A 23647-nucleotide genomic window follows, 5' to 3' on the forward strand; every position below is an offset into this window, starting at 1 on the left:
CAGCAGCTCTTTCTTTTGGTCTCTTTCTTTCCGCTTCACGAGCCTCCATGTGCACATCTTCCTATGCAAACCTACGTGCAGCCTCATCATCCATCCTCTTCTGATTCACCTCGCGATTTCAAGCTTGTTCCATCCTTAATTTCTAGATCTATCTCTCTCGCTCTGCTTTAGCATTAGCACGAGCCTTTCCCTGACGCTCCTCCTTAAAAAAGGTTGCCCACGCATGCCGGTGTTTCTCCTCAACCTCCTGGCGCGCCCAATCCGGTTGCTCCGTGTCTATCCAGTGAAACCATTTGCATAGGGGCGGGGGAGACTGCAACACAAACAGTAACATTAAACCACATTCATAAATAAATTTATGCCTAAATAAAATTATGTCAAAACATACCGGCGGCTTGGTGGACGATAAAGCTGAACTTTGGGGTGGATCATGCTCATAGTTCGCACACATGAAAAATTTCATGTCAAACTGATCAGAGAAATCATCCACCTGCTTAACCTTTGCAAGACACCCGCACCAACACCGCTCCGCTCTCACACCCGGGGGAAAACTTGCAACCTTAGTCTTCATCGGCCTAGACTCCTGGTCAGAGCAAGGCACACTCATGGTAGCTAAGCGTGAGACGATAGAAGTACCTTGTGCAGCGAAGTGTATCAATCCCTACTTTTTAAGGGAAAAATCCGAGAGCGTGACAGAAAAATATGGCGGGACTGCGGTGGCGACAAAAAGTTAGTTGAAGATGGTGGCCGGAAGGAGTGGCGGGCAACATGGCGACAGAAGGGCTGGAGGAAAACACGGCGGTGCGAAGGGCTAGAGGAAAATGGTGGGAAAAAATGGAGCTGCAAAAAAATTCGGCTAGCCTAACCCGATTCCCTAATATCAGGTTCCTGAACCCCAATTCTTTATTTTCCTTTTCTTTCTTTTTTCCCTCCGCACAGGAAAACAATGACTCTGGTTTGGCTACCCCGATTTCAAAATTTCAGTGTAATCTACCCCGAATTTCTAGTACTCGGGGTCAGCTGCCCCGATATTTAAAAATCGGGTTCAAGGAACCCGACAGTGTATTATTCCTGTAAAAAAAAGTGTATTATTTTAAAAAATCACCATACGTTTATAATGTGCAGACTACATACGTTTATGATGTGCAGACTACATCAACGCACTAAACGGTGAACATTTGTGGGGAGAAACAACACTGGTGTGCTCTTCAAATGTACATAATAGAACCCTGTCATAGCCCGGATGGTCGCTGATGTCAGGGATCCTTCCCCTCGGTCTCTTATCATTTTAATAATCTACATCCATCATCCAAGGTGAGCATGGTAGTCTTGTTACCGTCTTCAGTTTTTCTTCCTTGTGTACCATGGTAAAACATTCTGCATGGTTATGCTTGTCCACACTTCCTTAGGCAGGCAACGCCTTCTTCCTGGAACTCCTGCTTTGTGATCCAGAACTCTGGTGCATCCTGTTTGTTCGAGAAGGACAAGTTAGCAAAGTATATGAGAATGCCAGAGCATGATAACGTGCAGTCGCAGATGGTTTCATTTAGGCCAACTCAGTAATTATTTCCTCTTCTCCATGGCTTCGATGAAAAGATTTTTCCATATGCGAATGCATCACTGAGTTGGCCTAAATAAACTATCCCGGTACAAAAAAATTACCACAAGTACCATGTAGTAAGCCCAAAATGTCGGGAAATTTATGGTCGAAGGGGATTATTAGGTTAAAACATCAGCCTACAGAGAACAACAACAAAAAATGAAGATGGAGCAGGGACTTAGAAGTTAGAACTCACCCACGGTAGTTGAATTCCAGATTAAGATTTTCATATCAGACATTATTTTATCGTCAAGGCAACACGACAGAGACGGAAGAAACCCCATTGCCTTTCATTGAATGTTAGATGAAGACTTCGCTGAATATTTGAGTAGTTGCAGTTCAAATTCGTCCAGGACTATCTCGGTATTTCCCCAATAGGACTATATAAGAGCATCTCCAGTCGCGTCCCCCAAACCGCGCAGGATTGAGCGTTTGGGGGACGTGTTTCGTCCGTGCCGCGTTTGGGGGACGTCGCTCCCCAGTCGCATCCCCAAACAAAATTTCGAAAATTTTAAACTTAAGCGAGATTCGATAGATTCATCCAAAGTTGGCATATATTTACATAGATTCGAACGAAATTTGACTAAATTTAAACTAAACCTAATTTAGAAGTACTTGCGGCGGCCGGAGGCGTCGTAGTACTAGCGGAAGTTGTACATGTTGTTGGTGACGACCTCCTGCTTGACGCGCTCGTCGGGCTCGTCGACGGGCTCGTCCTTCACCAAGCCGCTTGGTCCTGCGCCGTCGTCGGTGAGGTCCACGAGCGGCTTGCCGAAGTCGCGGATGGACATGGCGATCGCCATGTCGATGTCGCCCCTCTAGGCGTCCTTGTCGTTCATCGATGCCAAGCACGCCGCCCGCAGCCCTGGGCAGTCCTCGGGGTCGTCGCTGCTGGCGATGAGCCGCTGCTGCCGCTCGTACTCCGCCAGCAGCGCTGCCTACGACGCTTCCTCCGGCTCCTCCTTCACCTCCGGCTTCGGGATGAGGAGGGCACCGCGACGCCTCTCTTGCTGCCGCCGGCTGCCGCTGCCGCCATGCCTCGTGTTGACGGGCGTCGCCGGCCCTCCTTCACCTCCCGTTTGGGGACGGTGTAGGGCGCCGAGCGGTACGACGAGGACGGCGTCGACCGGGCCGGTCCTGAGGAAGAAGAGTTCGAGGAGGACGAGTACGTCGTCCTCCTCGGCTGCCATTGCGGTGGTCCTCCTCGGCTGCCATTGCGGTGGTCCTCCTCGAGGAGACACTGGCGGTGAGGGTGGCGTCTCCAACCTTGGAGCGCCGTTGCGGATGTCGCGGATGACGTTGTCGAGGGTGCGCCCCGGAACGCCCCATAACAGGGCGCGCCCGTCCTTGTTCCAGTTGTTCGGCCCGCCGATGAGGCCGATGGTGTTGCGCATCTCGACATCGTACTTGGCCTTGAAGTACGTGGCCCACCACTCGTTGTTGTCCTTGGCCGCCCATGTCAGATCCGCCCGCTCCTCGGCGGTGAGTTGAGCCCGCCGGGCCTTGATGCCATCCCTCCATTGCTCCGTGTCCGGCTTCGGCGGCGGCGGGACGCCAATGCCGTTCGCGGCCATCCTCCAGCCGCCGCTGCTTGGCAGGCGCATGTCCGGCGGGACAGGATATCCCGCGCGGCACAGCGCCCACGCCTCCGGCACGGTTAGGCTGTCGCGGCCGAAGCCGTTCGCCGCGATGTTGCGGGAGGACGAGGTCGACATTGTTTGGAGCAACGAGGAGAAGATCTGGGAGGGGTGGCGGCGAAGAGAAGGTTTGGGAGAGGTGAGAGACGAACCGCGGGGCGTCTTAATGTACAGCGGCGGCAGCGGGTGGTTGCGCGCAATAACGTCGGCGGACGGCCACGCGGCCATGCACGACAAGACGCGTCCCTGCGTCGCCTGGGAAAACAGGGACGCCATTAACGTCGCTTGACCAAAGGTAGGCGACGGGGTTTTAGCCTTCCGAGCCGCTGACGCGTCGGTTCGCCTCCGTTTTCGTTGTGTCCAGCGTGCCCGGTTCGTCCCCTGTGGGACGGGGACGAGCTCGGGGCGCCGGACACCGTATCGGGCCGCGCCGGACAAAATTCGGCTTTGGGGGATGCGGCTGGAACCGTTTTTTGGTCCGGTGCGCCCCAAATTGTTTTGGAGACGGCTTTGGAGGACGAATTTTGGCTTTCTCTAAACAGTCATCTTCCATGTTAAAACAAGGATTTTCTGAGTGATGTCATGATTTAACTTGCGCAACTCTCAACCTATTTGAGAGTCATTTTGTACGAAGGAGATGCTGGTACAAACTGTTTTAAACTTAGGAGGTGAAGCGAGCAACTAAAATGTTTTGGGAGAGTAAAGTACACAATTCCAGAAAACATACCTTCATGATTCCAGCTAGTACCGCACCTCCTAAATAGACCATATGCTTTCTCCGTGGAGGATCCTCTATCCGCAGACGTAATTTCTGTGCATAATCAAAAGCAGACACGTTATGAAAGAAAACGAGAGCAAACACATTGAAAAGATAATGCTGTTCTGATAAATGTATTCAGATTTTTCAATTTTGATTCATTTCAATAAGCTAATGCAATCAGATCGCCTGTATTTGCACAAACCTACACTATGTTCTCATTGATGGTAAGTATCAGGCACTCCGTTAAAAGGGTCCATTGGAGCCATCGCGTCGCCTACGCACAGGAGGCACTGCGTTTAGTAAAGCGAGGTCGCCTACCACGAGCTGTGTCCGGCACGATAGGCCGGCAGCCGGATCTTTGGCCCACCGCCCCTTGCGGGACGAGGAGCCACATGCGGCGTCCCGCCCCAGGTTAGTGGGGTGGGAGCGTGTTTGGCGTGACGCCCAGGCAGGCGTGCCCTCGGCCAAGAGGCCTCGGGCGCAACTTACGTTCAAAGACTCGATGGTTCGCGGGATTCTGCAATTCACACCAGGTATCGCATTTCTCGCTACGTTCTTCATCGATGCGAGAGCCGAGATATCCGTTGCCGAGAGTCGTGTGGATTATATAGAATTACAACTCGGGGTGCAGCCAACAAGCCAGCCACATCCCCTCGTTAGGCACAGTGTTCATTGACGCCTTCGGTGCCGTGGGTTCTTTTACCCCGAGCCCTAGCTCCGAAAAGATGAGGTTGTCGAGAACTTTGGCCAAGCGACGGACGATGCCGCCCAGCGGGCTAGATAAGTCGTGCGCAGTCTGTTTTGGTCTGTTTTGGTCAGGGTCACGACAATGATCCTTCCGCAGGTTCACCTACGGAAACCTTGTTACGACTTCTCCTTCCTCTAAATGATAAGGTTCAATGGACTTCTCGCGACGTCGGGGGTGGCGAACCGCCCCCGTCGTCGCGATCCGAACACTTCACCGGACCATTCAATCGGTAGGAGTGACGGGCGGTGTGTTCAAAGGACAGGGACGTAGTCAACGCGAGCTGATGACTCGCGCTTACTAGACATTCCTCGTTGAAGACCAACAATTGCAATGATCTATCCCCATCACGATGAAATTTCTCAAGATTACCCGGGTCTGTCGGCCAAAGCTATATACTCGTTGAATACATCAGTGTAGCGCGCGTGCGGCCCAGAACATCTAAGGGCATCACAGACCTATTATTGCCTCAAACTTCCGTCGCCTAAACGGCGATAGTCTCTTTAAGAAGCTAGCTGCGGAGGGATGGCTCCGCATAGCTAGTTAGCAGGCTGAGGTCTCGTTCTTTAACGGAATTAACCAGACAAATCGCTCCACCAACTAAAAACGGCCATGCACCACCACCCATAGAATCAAGAAAGAGCTCTCAATCTGTCAATCCTTGCTATGTCTGGACCTGGTAAGTTTCCCCGTGTTGAGTCAAATTAAGCGACGTCTGGTGGTGCCCTTCCGTCAATTCTTTTAAGTTTCAGCCTTGCGACCATATTCCCCCCGGAACCTAAAGACTTTGATTTCTCATAAGGTGCCGGCGGAGTCCATATTGAATTTTGTCATGTGCAAAATAATCAAGCTTTAGAAGTTGATGGTACAAATTTGGAAACGTAGTTGAAAAACAAAAACATTCAACTGTGTGGTCTGTCTGAGAAAAATTAAACAAAATACCTTCAGGCCGTCCTTGTTCCCTTTCAAAACCACGTCCAGATAGCGATCAAGAATTTCTTTTTCCAGACTACAAAAAGGTATCCGTTAGTTAGCCATATGCAACCAAGATTCTATAAAGATCATCAAAAAGAAAACAATGACTGATAGACAGGGAGGAAGAACCAGAACCACATCGAACAACCAAGAAAACTAAAAAATGATGTTAATAGAAAACATGTGACTCATATGTCATGTAGTAAATATCACATGCAAATGTTCATTAATATGAAATCAAAATCAACATCTTACCGACTTGGCAGACCAGGATACATGGTACTCCCTCCACTAAGGACGATATGTTGGTAAAGCTGCAAATATTATTGGACATACTAATAAGAAATAACGAGCATGCAGTGATATATCTAGGGAAAACATTTCAATATGTTCTCAGGCCCTCCTTAGGTCAAAAACATATACATCAAACCTGAAAACATTACCAACATTTGTTCCCTTACAAGGCATTGTCAGAATTCGAACTAAGAGTTTTTTAAAAGGCAATATGATGTAGCCCACCCTACGGATGTCACTCCATCAAGACCAAGTCCCCCAAGTGGACCAGTGACACGAGCACGCACCAAAGCACTACACCAAGAGGTGAACTCGCTCCAAGCCATGCATAACTTTGATACCTCTTTGGATGACATGCTACTTCATTCCAATACCGTGTGTGTAATAAGGTATGTTGATCAAGAAACAAACCATGTTATCCAAGCCAACGGAGAAGAAGAGGAAGAAGAAAGTCCAAGAGCAGGGCCGGTCCGCCCTCCAGGGCCGGTACTACCGCCCAGATTCCTCCCAGAACTGGAGAGAAGCGAAGAATCGACGTCCAGGCCGGTACTACCGCCCCGAGAGACCGGTACTACCGCCCAACTTCCGGCCTACTTTCAGAAATGCGCGGAATTCTCGCAGAACATCTCGGGAGATCAAGGAGTCGTTTCCGGAACTAGACCGGTAATTGGCCGGTACCGGCCACCCGGTACTACCGCCCCCAGTGGCCGGTACTACCACCCCTAGGGACCGAAACTTCCGCTGATTACGCGTTTCAGCCTGAATCTGTCCTGTTTTGACATGTAACTTACCCCTTCGAACCCCCTACTATAAATACTCCCTTGGACGCTCAGATCTAGGGCTAGACATAGTTTTGGATTATTCCTCTTGAGCTTAGCTCCACAAACCTTGTGTGTGAGATTCTAGTGCAAATCACTCTCTCACACGTGTGTTCAAATTCCATCACCGATCTCTCAACCAAGATTCTACCTCGCGGTCTCTCCCGGTTGATTCTATCGGCGTGGTCAATCGAGCCACGGGAGTGAAATCGATTTGTATCGGGTTGGTGTGTGCATAAGTTCGTCGTGTTCATCGAGTTCTTCGTGATTTCCTCTTTCCCCTCCTCTTCTTTTGGGTCAATTCGTGAGATTGGGCCAACTCCTTGACCCTAGGCCACATCATATAGTATCAGCAGCTCTTGGTTGACACAAATTTGACCCCCCACCAACCCAATTTCGTTTCTAGAAAGTTTCCAAAAAATTCCCAAAAAATAGCCCTAAATTGCCCTTGGTGGAACTAAGATTTTGTTGCGTTTTTAGTGGTTTTGGTCCAATGATTTCGTGTTACTAGTGTTGATCTACAACTCCCCCATCTTTCTCTATCTTTTTGGTCCCATTTTCCGCCCTAATCGACGAACAGCTTGAAGCACCAGGTGAAACCGGTACTACCGCCCCGAGGGACCGATACTTCCGGCCGCCGGTACTACCGCCCCCATGGGCCAGAACTTCTGGTGGTCCAAAATTTTGACAACTAACTTCGTTTTTCGTTTTGGCACTTCGTTTTTGTGTTTGGACTCCGGTTTTGAGTGAACATTTTAGTCACCACAAGCTTCCGCAACATCGACAACAACGAAGGCACCCCGGATATCCAAGCGGTTCGTTGACACCATCCACCACCACCGCAAGTTCGACATCATCCTCGCCCAAAATCAAAGTGGTCTAACTTGCTCCTTAACTTGTAACCCTAGCTTCCTTTGCGCATCTATCCCATCGAGAATGGCTTTCTAGTGTTGCGAAGCATTGCGCAAGCGTCCCAAACGTGAGGGTGTGCGTGAGTTGAGCAAAGCTAAGAAGCAAGCTCGTTGTGAAAAAGAAAAGCAGAAGATGAGCAAAGCTAAGAAGCAAGCTCGTTGTGAAAAAGAAAAGCAGAAGAAGCGTGACATGCTTACATAGATAGAAGTATCTTTGCATAGTGAGAGAAAGAACAAAAAATACAAAAAGAAAAAGCGTGTGTGAGTGACACCAAAACACAAAAGAGTCCAAAGCTTATAAGCAAGAGAGATAAGAGAAGAGAGGCGTCTTGCACAAATCTCGTTGCTTCTCAAATTTGCAACCAAGCCACGATCAAATGTGGCCCCTCCGAAGGTCGACACTACACCAAGGCCAAGTAGTCCCCCAAGTGGACAGATAACATGAGCCCGAGTGAAAGCTATACACTATGATGAAGTCTTTGCTCCCGTCGCTTGCATGGAATCAATCTGGCTGCTGCTTGCTTTGGCTGCCCAGGGTCCACCACATGGTCGTAAAATCAGCCTTTCTCAATCAAGAACTTAAGGAGGAGTTCTATCCAAAGCAGCCACTGGGTTTCGGCATGACCGGAGAAGAAAAGGTTTTGCGGCTGCGCAAGGCCTATGGCTTGCGGCAGGCTCCGCGGGCATGGAATGCGAAGCTCGACTACACGCTCAAAGAAAGTATTCTGAATGGCGATATGGCCATCCAGCTGATTCTATCGGACAAAATAACGTCAACATTCAGGATGCCATGCAAGTTCATTATGATTGGATCGATCAAAGTTTCCATTGGACTCAAGCATTCGTGAGTGTTTAGAATTGCTAGTCCAAGAATTTTTATACACGTTTGTTTGTGTACGAGTTCTAGTTCTAGCTGTCTTCTTGGACATTACATGATTCATGGAGCAGGTTTAAATTAGGCAAGTACTAGTTGATTATTTTAGAGATACCGTGAGAGAGTTTTTAGGTAAAATCCTAGTAGGTTTGTTAGACTTAGGCCCGAGTCTGTGTGCTCTTTAAATAGGCTTCTGCCATGTAACGAGGATCAGATTGGTTTTGAGTTGAATATGAAACACAGAAAAGTCTCGAGTCGGGATACGCCAAAGCTATGAGTATCTACAATCCTTGACGTGAGGATTTGTTTTGCTGCGCGTGCGTGGTTGATCGAGTCAATCTATCCGTGACTTCTCTCCTTCGGTTTCTTTGATTCGAAGTTCTACTTCTGTTACAGTTTTCTCTATCAGGTACCGTGAAAGATTGGACTGCCAATACGTACGAATTTGTTCTTGCCTCATCGATATAACCCGCTGGCTATTCTCATAGTAGTTCCATCTAAACACTTCATGAAATAATAACAATTAAAATAAACGTATTGAGGGGTGTATACCGTCATCCGGTTGTCAATGTCCATTTCCTGAATGCAACGGAATGCCATATCTGCCAAACCATCACCTTCAACATCTATGAGTTCCTGCCCAGTAGATATATCTTGTCAAGACTACCACACTGAAGATATTTTTGCAGAGATGTACATATATATCTATATCCAAAAGACTTGCAAATCGCAATAAAATAGAATAAAAACAAACTTACAGGAGTAAAAAGAGCCTCGGGAGCTTGAAATCGCTCAGTTCCGACTTTAATTACTCTTCCATCTGGAAGCTGATCAGAAGAAAATTGAGCTCACAATATAAAGAGAACAATAATGACACAAAAACAGGGCAGTATACTTACAGTGTAACTTTTGACAAGGATTGTAGTTTCAAGTCCTAGCTGATATTCACGTTTGTAATCATAGCTGCACATCATTTAACTGTCACTCTTATAAGATATAACAGCAACCTATAGCGACGAACCAAGAACTAGAACAATAGAGCTGACCTTATATAGCATAGCTTCTCTTTTATTTCTCTGACGGTCTCAAAATCAGCGGATTTGTTCATAGCATACCTATTGAAATCGGAAAAATTAAGACTATGAGAAAATTACTGAAGCAATCATGTAGAAGACTACATCGAGCAACTTTAACATCTCAACATGGTAGCTGGTAACGGACTTACCCTCTCCTTGAAAGTAGATCAACAAGATAAGATGTGATATGCCTTCCAGCAACATTCATTCTTTTTGTTAGGTGTGGATAAGAATATCCATCAACTACAGGCACCTGCATATGTAGATAAAAGTAAAATTACAGGAAAGACATTAACGCTAGAGACAGCAAAAAAAACTAATAAATACTGCACATGAAAAAAAAACCTAGTAAAAACAAGGAAAACTAGTAAACTCATAACGGCTGTGACATCTACAAAGAAACAATGCATACCTAAGATCTTTATCATGCAAATACAGCAGATCATGTAAAAATGGAAGATCACAGTGCCCAGAAGTATCATGGATCTCCATTTTTCATTGTTCTTGCAATAAGTTCCTCGTATGGTGCTGTATTCTGTAATCCTTGTGTTAATAAACTAACTAACAACTAATAAGTGGCCAATACTTCATCAGTCAAAAGTTACAAAAAGTGAGCAGTATTTCTTTCTACTCCACCTTACTTATCACTATTATATTTTATTTCCAACAGGGAAAACAGTATGTTAGTAGTTTTTCAGTTGTGAAATTATTTCAATTAAAAAGGCAGCAGGTTAAAAAAATACTATTATGCTAAGTGTTGCATACATAAGAAACCGAGCTGACGTCTTAAAGGTTTACTTGCCTTATACATTAATTCAATTGGGACTTGCAAGGATTGCATGCAAATTTAATACCCCCACCCTAATTTATCGCCCCACTCTCTTCAGTATTTATGAACAAAAACCAACAAGATAGAGGGTATATTTTTTCCACAAACAGTATCCAAAATGGCAGGTATAGTATTTTCCACTCTCTACAAAAATAGAAGGTTAACTCCTTTGGTTGGCTTGGGTCAATACAAGTACATTGGCAAAGATGAAAAATTAAAAGCATATGTGAGATACTCAGATAATGTTCATATGATGTATTACAGAGATTGCTAGAACCAGAGTCTGGTCATCAACCTATTAGTACAATATAAGGCATAATATTATTGTCATACCACATGAGTGACACCATCACCAGAATCTATGACAAGTCCAGTCAGCAAGCCTGAAAAATAGAAGTACATGTATTCAAAAGTACTAATGCCATTTTGTGTGCGTTCGTGTCCTTAATTGTGAATAAGACGGGAGGTTAAGTACCTTGAGCATATAGTGAAAGAACTGCTTGGATCTGGATGAAGACACTAGAAAAGTTGTATTTCTCAAACATTGTCTCAATCTGCTAACCGTGGGGTTCAGTTTACTAGTCAATAATATATACATAACTTCAATTTGCATTATAAAACGGTCTGATGAGAAAACCTACCATCTGTTCACGGTTTTTCAGAGGATTGAGTGGTGGATCTGTCAGTAGAATTTTACACTCAGATGGATCAACCTAGGAGAAAAAAAGTAGAAATGCATTGCTTTAACTAGGTTTAAGAGACTTAAGATACATAATCAGAGATACTGACAAAGTTTTTTTTTTTTGGAGAAACTCATAGTACAAGCAAAGTAAAGCATACCTTCAGTTCACTATAGAATGCATGATCCCATATATGGCCCATATCATCCCAATTTTGAACAATCCCATTTGTGACAGGATATGATACATCAAGTTGATGTCTCAAATCAGCACAAGCAGCTCCAACCACAATATCCTGCATCAAACACATGCACTAATTATGAGGTGTACTTAGAAAAAAAAAAACATTAAAGGTATGGAATGAAGCATGGCATCCAGACCGTCAATTCTTGTTCCTGAAGTGACTCCTCATAGCGAAGCAATGGCCGTCCAACTACACAAGGAAACACAGATGTAGGGAAGTTCTCTCCCGCAAAGCCACACTTTACATACTGCAATGTAGGTGTCAAATTAGAAAAGCAAAACCATCCAATCAGAACAGAAACTTTTTCAGGTTCACCTGTTGCCAAAGAGAGAGTAATAATAATAATAATAATAATAATACGGAGTAATAATAATAATTCAAAAATATTGGCTACATATCAGCCAGAGATTTCACCTAAACAATTTATGATTCGAATAACTGAGCTTCATAGGAAAATGCAATAATAGCTCAGATAAAGCTGTGGCGTACTGAGCATCTCGTAACAATTTAGCACTAAGTGCAGCATATCCATTGTTGATGTTCAGCCTAGAAAATTGACACGCCAGCTTCTAATACAACTCGGAAGCAATCCTGGGAGGAGAAATCTTTAAACGAAGGGGTAAAGCCGAATATTCATATATACCTCTAAATTCTTGACCTAATGTCAGGGACTAGTACGGATATGGAGTAGTGGGTTAATTGTAAGGGTAGTATCGGTATTCCACATATGGTGTCATGTTGTGGTTGGTTAGGTCTATATATGTCAGGATTCCGGTGGATCTGACCGGAAGAGGATCATCAAGAAGAGAGACTCGAGAGGAATTCGGTAGAAAAATGATAAATTGCAAGAACTAAATAAAATAAATAGTAAATTGCAGAAATGTAAGATAAAATTAGGGTTCATATTTCTTGGTTGATTGCAACAGGATACAAGGGTAGGCTTATATAGACCTAACCAACCACAAACATGACACCATATGTGGAATACCGATACTACCCTTACAATTATTAACCCACTACTCCATATCCGTACTAGTCCTTGACACCTAAGGGGGGAAATCCGCGCCACAACGATATCGCGATCCCAATTCCGCATTACCTCAGCTGATTCGAGCATGGCCGGGCTCGATTCGTATCCAGCTGGGCGGTGACAAGAACGCACTCGTATCGATCAATGACCGGAAGATCAATGACCGGAAGGAGGACCGCGGTGTGATTTCGTGGGACTATTCAAGGAACCGGCCAGCAGCAATAGCTGGTCGGGAGAGGCAGATCTAGGAATGGAACAGCCTCGAGAGGGTGGATCGGGGAGGAAGTCTTACCCCGGTGCCGTTATCGCACACAACCACCTTGCTGCTCTCCATTCTCGCCTTCCTTTTCCTGTATTCGCCGATCCTCTTGCTACTTCTCTCTCCTCTCTCGCTGATCCCTCTCTCCCACCGCCGCGGGGTTATTTTAGTCTCTTCCAGAAGACTTGGACTATACAACAGGCGCCCTGTAGTTAGGACAGGTACAACAGTATACAGTCAGCAGAGCACTTTGTAACACATGCCATGTAGAAATAAGGAAAATGATTGTATTCCTCAGGGGATCGTGCAAGAGTAAAATACATGGTTGGTACTTGAACTTATTGGCCGGAATCAGATTGGTCATTGTACACCTAAAATACAAAATTACGGTCACTGAATATGTGTTGCCTCCTCATAGACGGTCACCAGTTCTGGTAGGCCATTGTATTTGTGGACGTGGCAGTAGTGGATCCCACTTGTCAGAGCTAAGTGGATTCTAGCTTTGCAATGATGTTTGCAAAAAGACCCCTCCTGAAGAAACCAACCTTGTTTTTTCGACCGCTGTGCCCATCCCTTGTGCCAGCGCCGCCCTGCGAAGCGACCAGCGCGACAGCGCCTCGACTTCGTGTGCACGCCCGTCGCTGCAGCTCGCGTCCATGCTTTCTTTTCCATTGCTAGCGCGTTGTCCCGATCTTCCTCACGCACACCTCGCGTGTGCCTGCCCTTCTCGTCCGGGCGCGCTGTCCACATCCTTGGCCGCCCCTGCAACTCCGGCGCTCAGCCCTCCTGCCCGCGGTCCGCTCCCGAAGAACGACACGCCGTCCGCTGCAATCGTGCTCAGCCACGCGTCGCTAGTCGTCGTGACCGGAAAGGACGACCAGAGGGACCTGGCCGGCGCGAACGCAGTGACGATGCCATGCACAGACAGGGACCTCCGTGGTGGGATTTCTCTCGCCAGTACGTGGCGTCGTAGTGCCGGTGCTGTTCTGGATTCATCTCCGTTGAGAAGCCGGTTGACAAGGGATTAACTTGTCAATGCCTACGGGTTGTAGACTAGGGTTTAGTTAGAAGTAGAGGGCAAGTAGATCTCGAAGGTTTCAGCCGAAAAGTACTCGACGATATGAAAGCTAGGGTTTGTGAGACAATGAATCGATGCTTTCTTTGTCCCTCGACTCCCCCTTATATAGGAGGTGGAGCCGAGGGATTCGTGATGTACAAGTTACAGAGTTCGGGAAGGTTTCCAACTCCTCCCGTAATATTACAAGTGTTCTCTCCTAATACAACTCTAGCTTTCCTTAACTAGCAAATTGGGCTTCCGAATTCTTCTTATCCTTCGGGTTGTGGGCCTTCAATAAACCCCGGGTACTATCTTCGGCAGGCCCATTGGGGATGCCTATGTCAGTAGCCCCCGAGATTTTGCTTGAATTGTAGAGTCAGGGAAAATCTCCACCTTTATATTTATTCGATAATTCTGATCTTCACCACATATCTTTGCATACGAATTTCTATATTGTACAGGGATAATAGTAGTTGGGGCTAGTTCATCTGACGGATCAGGTACTAGTTAACTGCTCTAGTGGCAATCCGCAAAAACCTACTTCAAGCTCACGTCCCTGGACATGATCTCGGGATACTGGTGTAAACTTCGACAGGTGCCGCTTAAGGTCTTACCATTCTGTCGAGTCCCAGTCATATTTATCGGGTACCTAACGCGTCCGTTAGGATTTTTCTTCGTATCTGTTGATACGGATAAAAGTAGCAAACCGACGTCAGAGACGGCGCCACGCCACACGGAACGGATCCGGGGTCTTACCTTCGCAAAGTTTTGCGGCATTCAGAAATTGTTCGCAACTTTGGCGTTCTGAGAATATATTGTCGAGTGCTTTTTCGACTGCTGGAATAGCACATTTTATTGAGTCAACGGATGACTTATATTTCTCTCCCGATGGGAGTATATGTAGAGTTATGTATATAACTCGAAATATGCTCACTTTTTCTTCTTCTTTTTGTCTCTTTTTTTTATAATTTCATCGGGCACGCGAACAGCGTTCCCGATGGGAGTAGCCCCCGAGGCTACAACCAAGGACTTGTGCTTGGGTGTAGGCTCCACGCCCTATGTCGCTATATTTTTTACCTGTCGCATAATTTTTCAAATCTCTCGGGTGCGCGAACAGCGCTCCCGATGGGAGTAGCCCCCGAGGCTATGAGCAAATACTTGTATTTGATCATAGGCTCTCGCCATTTCTATTTTGTCTTTCTCGAATTTTTCACTTTTCCAAAGTAGCCCCCGAGCATTTGATCAAAAACTTGTGTTTGATCAAAGGCTCTCAAAATAGTCCATAATCCTCTGATGTCGCCTTTTTTATGAAGCTGCTTAGTCAAAACTTTCTCTTGTTAATGTGACATCACTGCTGACGATAGCCACGACCGTTGTTACTGGAAAACGCGAGAAGTTCTTTCTCACTGCCTTGCGGGCCCAAATTACGCATCGTATTGACACGTCGCGCAAGTGGGGGACACACGTCCTCCACTTTTCCTGGCGCACGTACTGTAGCGCATGTGCTTTCTCGTCTGTATGAAATTACTTTTTACCCCTTGTCCACGTGTACACCATCTGTCCCGCAATCTCTCAATCCAACGGTGCGTCGATTCACCGCACCTCTATAAAAAGGCATCGTCTTCCTCCTCTAGTCCTTTCGCTTGCGCCGCACCTCTGCTTCTCCTCTGCAAAATCCTCCATTGCTCTCATTGCTTCAAGAGCTCCACCACACTCACACGCTTCTCCGCCAAGCTCATTGATGCCACCTCGCGCCCGTTTGACCAGGCACAGCACTCCGGAGTCCAAGATGGCGACGGCGGATCTGGGAAGCGCCGAGTGGGAAAGATCCAAGATCTCCGCCCAAGATATGAACCTGCTGAAGAAGATGGGGTTCAACAAGAAGGAGAACTCCATCCGCTTCCCCAAGGAGGAGAGCTATCCAAAGCCTCCAATCGAGTATCGGGTCAGTTTCGTTGACCACCTCATCCGAGGTCTCTCTCCCCCAATCCACGAGTTTTTGCGGGGTCTTTTGTTTGTCTATGGGCTTCAACTGCATCAGTTGACGCCCAATTCCATCCTGCATGTGTCGATTTTTATCACATTATGTGAGTGCTTCCTCGGGGTCCAACCTAATTGGGCTCTGTGGAAGCGTATCTTCTGTCTCCGCCGTAATGGCTCCCACAACGTTGCCTACAACATTGGCGGCGTTGTTATCTGTGTTCGCTCTGACGTCAAATATTTCGACGTCAAATTCCCCGACTCTGTCCAAGGTTGGCGGAAGAGGTGGCTGTATGTACACGAAGAAAGCTCCAATTCAGTGGAGGACAACATCGCCCCTTTTGATGGAGAAGCCAGAATCCTTCGCCGCCGTTCTTGGGATGCCGAAGCTACCGAAGCTGAGAAATTGGCGACTGAAGCGCTGATGACTCGCATCCACGAGCTACAAAACACCCGCGGCAAGGAGCTATCGGGTATTGAGATCACAGCGTATTTCCTTAGGATTAGAGTGCAGCCTCTCCAGGCTCGCAAAAATCCCCTCTGGAAGTATGTTGGTGAAAAAGACGTCGACAGGCTCTCAAAAGATCTTCCTCTGAAGGATTTTGAGAAGCTTATCCGAAGAATCTCATCGCTCAGCAAGAAGGATCCAATTCCATCTTCTTGCCGCATTACGCCATATAGTGGCGCCAATCCCCTCCCCGAGGTAATTTTCCTCTTGTTTGCTATATTGTCTCCTCGAATTTTACTAATTGTTGACGGCTATCTTTTTAGCTTTTAGCACAACATCGTTTTTATCGACATTCTTTCTTTGTTTTTTTCTCAGGACCACCCTGTTCTTGCTTCTCTTCCTCCTCTTCCTGAGGGTGGAGAGGTTGAGGACCGTACCGTTGTCGATGATGAAAACCAGGGTACCTCGCGCCCTGAAAGTGAAGTCGCGGGTTCTTACAAATCCGCGGCTTCTTCTGAAAAAGACGCTGATTCTGAGGCCACTGCCTCGACACATTCCCTTCCTCCTGCTGGTTCTCCAAGGAACAGGAGGAAAAGGGACGGCGTCGAAGATTCCGGCACCTCCAAAGCCGAAGAAGCTGCTCCTTCAAATCGGAAGGCAGCTTTCGATCCATACCTTGATGCCCTCGTCAGCTCGTAAGTTACCCCTTGCTTCTTACTGTTTTTGCTCTTAACGTTTTGTGTCTATCCTGCTTCTTATACTATCGCCATTTTGCTGTAGTGGTGACGAGGAAGAGGCGCAAGCTATTGATGCGACTGCTCGAACGAGTACGTCGCATACTTTAGTTGCTTCTGAAGTGCATGTTGAAGGAGAAGAATCTTCGCCTCCTCAACAGAACACCAAACAACCTACTCCTCCTGCAAGCCCCCATGTCCCTTCGCCAAAAAGGGCGAGAGTTGAATCAATCACGGAGCCTGCCTTGCAATTGGGTAGCTCCTCGACTCCTCTTTTGGATGATGTAAGTCCCTAAATACTTTCTGATGCTATCAATTTTTTCATTGTTTGCTTCTTTTCACTTTGTGCTGTCGAGCTTTTGACTATATTGACACTTTCTTTCTCTATCTTTCTTTATGAGCCTTTGATTAAGGAATTCATCCGCTTCGGTGCCCAATTCGTCGGGTACCGTGAATATGCTAGCAAGGCTGAAGGTAATATTTTTCTGCTTCTCCTGGCCCATGACTTCTCACTCCTTTCTTGTCGTGATTTTGACTGGTTTTGAATATTTTGGCAGAAAAACTTCCGGAAGCCAACAAGCGCGCCGATGCACTTGCTCAAAAATTGGAGCAAAGTGAGAAGGCTCGTAAGGAGGCTGAAGCAGATGCGAAGAAGGCCAAGGCAGATGCTGAAAAGGCCAAGGTAGACGCTGCTGGTGTTGAAGATCTTCGGAAGAGGCTTCACGACGCAGAAACTGCTTTGAGCAACAAAATAGCTGAGCAAGCTGCTCGAGAAGAAAAAATCCTCAGTCGCTTGGAGGCACAAAGTCGACGTTTTGTTAGTAAGTACTCGACTCTTTGTGCATTTCCTCGAGTTACTTCTCATTTTCCGGGCACTCTTTATTTACGAGCTATCCTTTGCTTCTTTTACGGGAGAACTCATCAAGAGTACGGAGTGGATGGTCCTGTAGGCGACGAGCTTCTCGACGCGCTATCCCTTCTTGAAATCCATGGGGATGAAGCACGCGACGGCCTTGCTGATGCTGAGGCAGGTCTGTCGAAGCTCTTCCCCTACTTCTTCCCGAAGAAAGAGGAGCCCGACACTTTTGTTGCTCTTGCCAAAAGCTTCAATGTGCCAGAAGATCTTGGGCTCAAACTTCGCCAAGAGGGCCTGAAGGTTGGCGTTGAGGGCACCATCGCGCTGATTGCTGATAGCCAGCAAAATGTTGACTGGACCAAGGTTGGCGACATAGGGCAGATGGAAACGAAGAAGTGGCAATCTCTAATTAGAGCTGCCAAACCTCCCTCGAAGCCAATCCTTGCCTACCTTGGTGTTAAACCAACTCCTGCTCGAAGCGCATCCAAGCCGGAGGTCAAGTAGACCACCCTTTCTTTCTTTTCTTTTTTCCTTTTGATGCTGTCGCCAAAGTAGATTTGGCGACGCCTACCCCACTAGTTTATTAGGGCTTTCTCCATTGTAATGTCTTGTAAATATTCTGAAAATCAATGGAATTCTATCTTGCTTGATGATTGATGTCGAGCCTTTTCTTTCAGTTGACGTTCGATAACTATACTCCAACTCCTGCTCCTTCCGATGTTTCGCCTACCTCTTCTCGCTCAAAGAAAACACTTGTGAATAGTGAACTTGGTGAAGATTCCTCGAGTAAGAATTTATCGCAAGACTTGGAAGAACTTCGTCAACAACTTCAGTATGCAAAGAAGCAAACACTTGTGATGATGGAGCAATCTCGCAAGGCATCCGAAAAATAAAAGGTTGCTCTTCAACAAGCTCGAGAAGCCATAGCTGCCAAGGAAGCCGCCATTTCTGAAGCTGAAAAGGCAGCCACTCGAGAGAATTCCATGCTTGAACTGATGAATGAAGCCAGTGTCGATATGTCAGGTATGCTTTTTCAAACCAGAACTTCTTCTATCTTTCTGCCGTATCCTTTTTTGAATTTCTCGTGCTGTCGCCCAATAGGTTCCTTTCTCGACGCTGCTGCTGAAGACGAAAGGGTAAACGCGAGGACAAATCTTCTCGTTAACCTTTCGCTTGACCATGGTTGTCTGTTCTGGGCCACTCCAGAGCGGACCCGACAGACTGTCAGGTTTCAAGATCGCGCCTGTCAGGTTCGCGAGTTCCTTGATCTTTCCACTAGAACATTTTCCTTTGTTTACAAGACGATGTTTCCTCGGGACGAGGCGCCCGACACTCTTCTTGGTTTGATGGAAAAATTTCGGGACGCTCCTCGTATCTATAACTTTGTGCCAGCTCAATTATCTGCTGGAGCAAGATTCACTATGATCATGATACAGATCTGCCATCGGAAATTAGACCTGACGATGATTGTCTCCAAATGCCTGGCCAAGCAGTCGAAGCGAAAAAGGAACGTTGACAAGACCAATGATATTGTAACTCCTGTAGCCGAAGAAATGATGGACGAACTTCTTCGTATGAATTCTGAATTCTTTGTCAAAGGGAGTTATGCTGAACATACAACAACCGCTGCAACTAACAAAGGTCTATCCATAGATAGTATATTAGGCATTAACTGAATTGTTCTATATTGCGAGAAATTATGTCTGTATTTTTGTCGAATTCTTTGTGATAATGAAGTTGTCTATCTTGTGAAGTATACTCTATATTGTGAAGCCCCCGAGCCTTTGGCCGGAGCTTATACTATTTTTTCGTCTTACTATTTTGCGAGAGTATATATATTTTGCTGTCATGGGTTACGAGCCCCCGAGCCTGTCGACGAAAAAGATGTATATCACCAATATCTTTTACTATATTGCAGCACCGCGAGCCGGCCTCATTAAAAACCTTTCCAGCCCCACTCGGTGCCCTGAAAAGGAAAAGAGTGTGTCTGAAAACTCGCGGGCGTTTCAGTACATTGTATTTTTACAAAGGAGGACTATATTTCGACTCTAAGCGTAGAACCGCCTGAGTTGCGCCACGTTCCAGGGGTTTTTCTCGGGAACCCCTGTCTTCTTATCCTTGATCCTGTATGCTCCTCCTTCGATTACTTCTGTGACGATGTAAGGGCCAAGCCATGGCGACTCGAATTTTTCAGTACTTTGTTGATTGAGCCGTAAGACTAAATCTCCGACTTGAAAAGATCTTGGCCGCAATCGTCGACTGTGGTAGTTTTTCAAGTCTTGCTGGTATTTAGTGACCCGTGATAGTACTTCATCTCGAGCTTCATCGAGTGCATCGACATCGTCCTCCAATGCTCTTCTTGAAGTTTCCTCGTCATACTCTGTGACTCTTGGGGAATCATGCTCTATTTCGATTGGTAATACTGCCTCAGCTCCATGGACCAGAAAGAACGGAGTTTCCTGTGTCGCTGTATTTGGCGTTGTTCGAATACTCCATAAAACACTTGGCAACTCTTCTGGCTAAGTATGTCGCGCTTTTTTCAGTGGTCCAAGTAGGCGCTTCTTGATACCGTTGCAAATGATACCGTTGGCTTTCTCGACTTGACCATTGGTTTGCGGGTGCCCAACTGACGCGAAGTGCAATTTGATGCCTACTTCTGCGCAGTATGCCTTGAATTCCTTGGATGTAAAGTTACTGCCATTGTCCGTGACGATGCTATGAGGGACTCCAAATCGAAAAACGATGCTTTTCACGAATTTTATTGCTAACGCTGCATCTGGTGAATTTATCGGCTTCGCTTCTATCCACTTGGTGAATTTGTCGGCAGCAACAAGCATATACTCGTATCCTCCTGGTGAGGCCTTGTGTAATTTTCCCACCATATCGAGACCCCATTGAGCAAAAGGCCAAGACAATGGTATTGGAATCAGTTCTGCTGCCGGAGAGTGCGGTTTTGCGGCAAATCGCTGACACACGTCGCAAGTTCGTACTATCTCCTTTGCGTCCTCGATTGCTGTCAGCCAGTAAAATCCAGCTCGAAAAAACTTCGCCGCGATAGCTCGACTGCTTGTGTGATGACCACATATTCCATCGTGTACATCCTTTAAGATTATCCTCCCTTCTTCGGGTGTAACACACCTTTGCAGCACACCTGAAATACTGCGCTTGTACAACTCCCCTTTGACCACTGTAAAGGCTTTGGATTGTCGAATAACTCGCCTTGCTTCAACTGGGTCGTCGGGTATCTCGTTCCTTAAGATATATGATATGTACGCTTGCATCCATGGGACCTGCACCATCATTACCAGCTACTGGTCCTCTTCTTCTTTTATTGCTTCTTTGGGAGGCGCCGTAGTTTTCTCCTCCTTCTCTTTCTTCAGCGCCTTCTTTGGCTTTGTGGATCTCTCGGCTATCTCTTCCCAAAACACACCTGGTGGAATTGCGAGGCACTGTGACCCGATGTTGCGAGAACATCGGCTTCATCATTGCTCAGCCTGCTGATGTGATTTACTTCACATCCATCAAATAACTTCTCGAGCTCATTGTATACTTCCTTGTATGCCACCATATTGTCATTGACTGCATCACATTGGTTCATGACTTGCTGAGCCACCAACTGCGAGTCGCCAAAGATTTTTAATCGGGTTGCACCACAAGCTTTTGCCATCTTCATCCCGTGTATAAGAGCTTCATATTCTGCTTCATTAGTAGATCCGTTTGGGAACGTCATCCGTAGGACATACTTCAGTTTGTCGCCTTCAGGTGATATGAGTATCACACCTGCCCCTGCTCCTTCTACCCTCTTGGACCCGTCGAAGTTCATAGTCCAAGTTCTCGATAAATCTGGGGGTCCTGTATTTTGCAACTCCATCCACTCTGCGATGAAATCTGGCAGAATTTGCGACTTTATTGCTTTTCTTTTTTCATACGTGATGTCCCGAGGAGAAAGTTCTATTCCCCAAAGGGAGACACGACCTGTAGCTTCTGGATTATTCAGTATATTTGATAGAGGTGCTTCATTGACCACTACTATCGGGTATGCCGAAAAATAGTGGCGCAATTTCCTTGCGGTTGTGAATACTCCATATGCTAGCTTCAGGTACTGCGGGTACCGCTGTTTTGAAGGCGATAAAACTTCACTGATGAAATATACCGGCCTTTACACTCCATGGAGTTTTCCTTCTTCTTCTCTTTCGACAACCAACACCGTGCTAACCACCTGAGGTGTGGCTGCAATGTATAACAAGAGGGGTTCCTTCTCTTTCGGCGCCACCAAGATTGGTGGTGTCGAAATTGTGCGTTTAAGATCCTCGAAAGCTCTATCTGCCTCTTCGTTCCACTGGAATTTCTCTCCTTGCTTGATTAAGGCGTAGAACGGCAACGCCTTTTCTCCCAGTATGGCGACGAATCTGCTTAAAGCTGCGACTCGCCTAGTTAACTGTTGTATCTCTTTCAACTTTGTTGGCTTCCGCATTGTTACGATAGCTTGGATTTTTTCGGGGTTGGCTTCAATCCCTCTTGCTGAGACTAGGAACCCGAGAAGTTCTCCTGCAGGGACGCCGAAAGAACACTTCGTCGGATTCAGCTTGAGGCAGAATTTGTCGAGGTTCTCGAAAGTTTCCTTCAAATCCTCGATTAGCGTTGCTCCCTTTTTTGACGTTATTACAACATCATCAATGTACACTTGTACGTTTTTCCCAATCTGTGTTGCTAAGCACTTCTGCATCATCCTCTGATATGTTGCTCCCGCGTTTTTCAAACCAAAAGGCATTGTTCGATAGCAAAACACGCCATAACGTGTGATGAACGCTGTTTTGACCTCGTCCTCTTCTTTCAGTCTCATCTGGTTATAACCAGAGTAAGCATCCAGGAAGGAAAGACGTTCACATCCTGCCGTGGAATCGATAATTTGATCGATCCTTGGGAGGGGAAAGTGATCCTTTGGACAATGTTTGTTGAGACACGTAAAGTCGACACACATGCGAAGGACTTTAGTGTTTTTCTTCGGGACCAATACTGGGTTTGCGACCCACGTGGCCTCTGTATGCAGCTTCTTGATGAAACCAGCTTCTCTGAGTCTATCGATTTCTGACAGCATAGCTTTGCGGTTTGGCTCCGAAAAACGCCGCAAAGGTTGTTTGATTGGTCTCGCTAGTGGATCCAAGTTCAGGTGGTGCTCGGCAAGTTCCCTGGGTACTCCTGGCATGTCAGCTGGACACCATGCGAAGATTTTCCAGTGCTCACGGAGGAACTCGACGAGCGCGCTTTCCTATGTGAGGTCCATGTCTGTCGTGATGGACGTCGTCTTCTTGGGATCTGTCGGGTGAATCTGCACCTCCTTAGAATTTTTCGACGTATTGAAAGTTGATTCCTTGTTAGGCCTTCCTACATCTGGCAACACATCGTAATCCGTCGTGAGACTTGACGCTATGTACTCTGCCTGCATCCCGAAGGTTTCTGAGAGTCGATGAAAATCCTTGTCACATTTATCGGCTAGCGCGAAGTTTCCTTTAACTGTGATTGGTCCCTTAGGTCCAGGCATCCTCCATAACAGGTATGTATAATGTGGTACTGCCATAAACCTGGCATATGATGGGCGCCCCAACAAAGCGTGGTACTGTGATGGGAAATCCACGACCTCAAACTCCAGTCTCTCTATTCTGTAGTTTTCTCGGGTCCCAAACTGAACGTCGAGATTGATCTTTCCTAGCGGATAACTTGGCTTCTCCGGCGTAATTCCATGGAAACGCGTATCAGTTGGCTTCAGATTTGCTAGAGATATGCTCATCTTCCTTAGTGTATCTGCATACATAAGGTTTAGGCTGCTGCCTTCATCTATG

At 46.6% G+C, this 23647-nt stretch overlaps 1 protein-coding gene and 1 non-coding gene across 3 annotated transcripts; both read right to left on the minus strand.

The window, feature by feature from the left end:
* Positions 1 to 1031: 1031 nt before the first annotated feature.
* Positions 1032 to 12961, minus strand: LOC127323281 (actin-related protein 2). Of its 2 annotated transcripts, none has more exons than XM_051351435.2 (15): positions 12766 to 12961; positions 11580 to 11690; positions 11360 to 11494; positions 11161 to 11232; positions 10995 to 11076; positions 10853 to 10902; positions 9840 to 9943; positions 9661 to 9729; positions 9514 to 9577; positions 9373 to 9441; positions 9167 to 9250; positions 5973 to 6031; positions 5685 to 5751; positions 3965 to 4048; positions 1032 to 1466 (listed from the first exon to the last, which is right to left on the minus strand). In XM_051351435.2, the coding sequence occupies exons 1-15, from the start codon at positions 12805 to 12807 to the stop codon at positions 1386 to 1388; spliced, it is 1173 nt and encodes a 390-aa protein (XP_051207395.1). In that variant the 5' UTR covers positions 12808 to 12961; the 3' UTR covers positions 1032 to 1385. The 2 variants fall into 2 exon arrangements, with proteins under 2 accessions (XP_051207395.1, XP_051207394.1); XM_051351434.2 differs by having other exon boundaries at positions 10995 to 11073; positions 12766 to 12929.
* Positions 4436 to 4593, minus strand: LOC127323323 (5.8S ribosomal RNA). The gene has a single exon (XR_007865554.1). It is a non-coding gene; the product is annotated as a 5.8S ribosomal RNA (ribosomal RNA).
* Positions 12962 to 23647: the final 10686 nt, after the last annotated feature.

The sequence above is a fragment of the Lolium perenne genome, chromosome 4 (genome assembly GCF_019359855.2).
Source record: "Lolium perenne isolate Kyuss_39 chromosome 4, Kyuss_2.0, whole genome shotgun sequence".
In the NCBI taxonomy this organism is placed as follows: domain Eukaryota; kingdom Viridiplantae; phylum Streptophyta; class Magnoliopsida; order Poales; family Poaceae; genus Lolium; species Lolium perenne.

Excerpts from the sequence above, each read along its gene's own strand:
- LOC127323281 (XM_051351435.2), bottom strand. The coding sequence starts at position 12,807 with ATGGAGAGCAGCAAGGTGGTTGTGTGCGATAACGGCACCGGG. Across the intron at positions 9,944-10,852 it reads GTGATGGTGTCACTCATGTG|GTGCCTGTAGTTGATGGATA; the intron begins GTATGACAATAA and ends CTACATATGCAG. Across the intron at positions 9,442-9,513 it reads TCCTTGTCAAAAGTTACACT|CTTCCAGATGGAAGAGTAAT; the intron begins GTAAGTATACTG and ends TCTTCTGATCAG.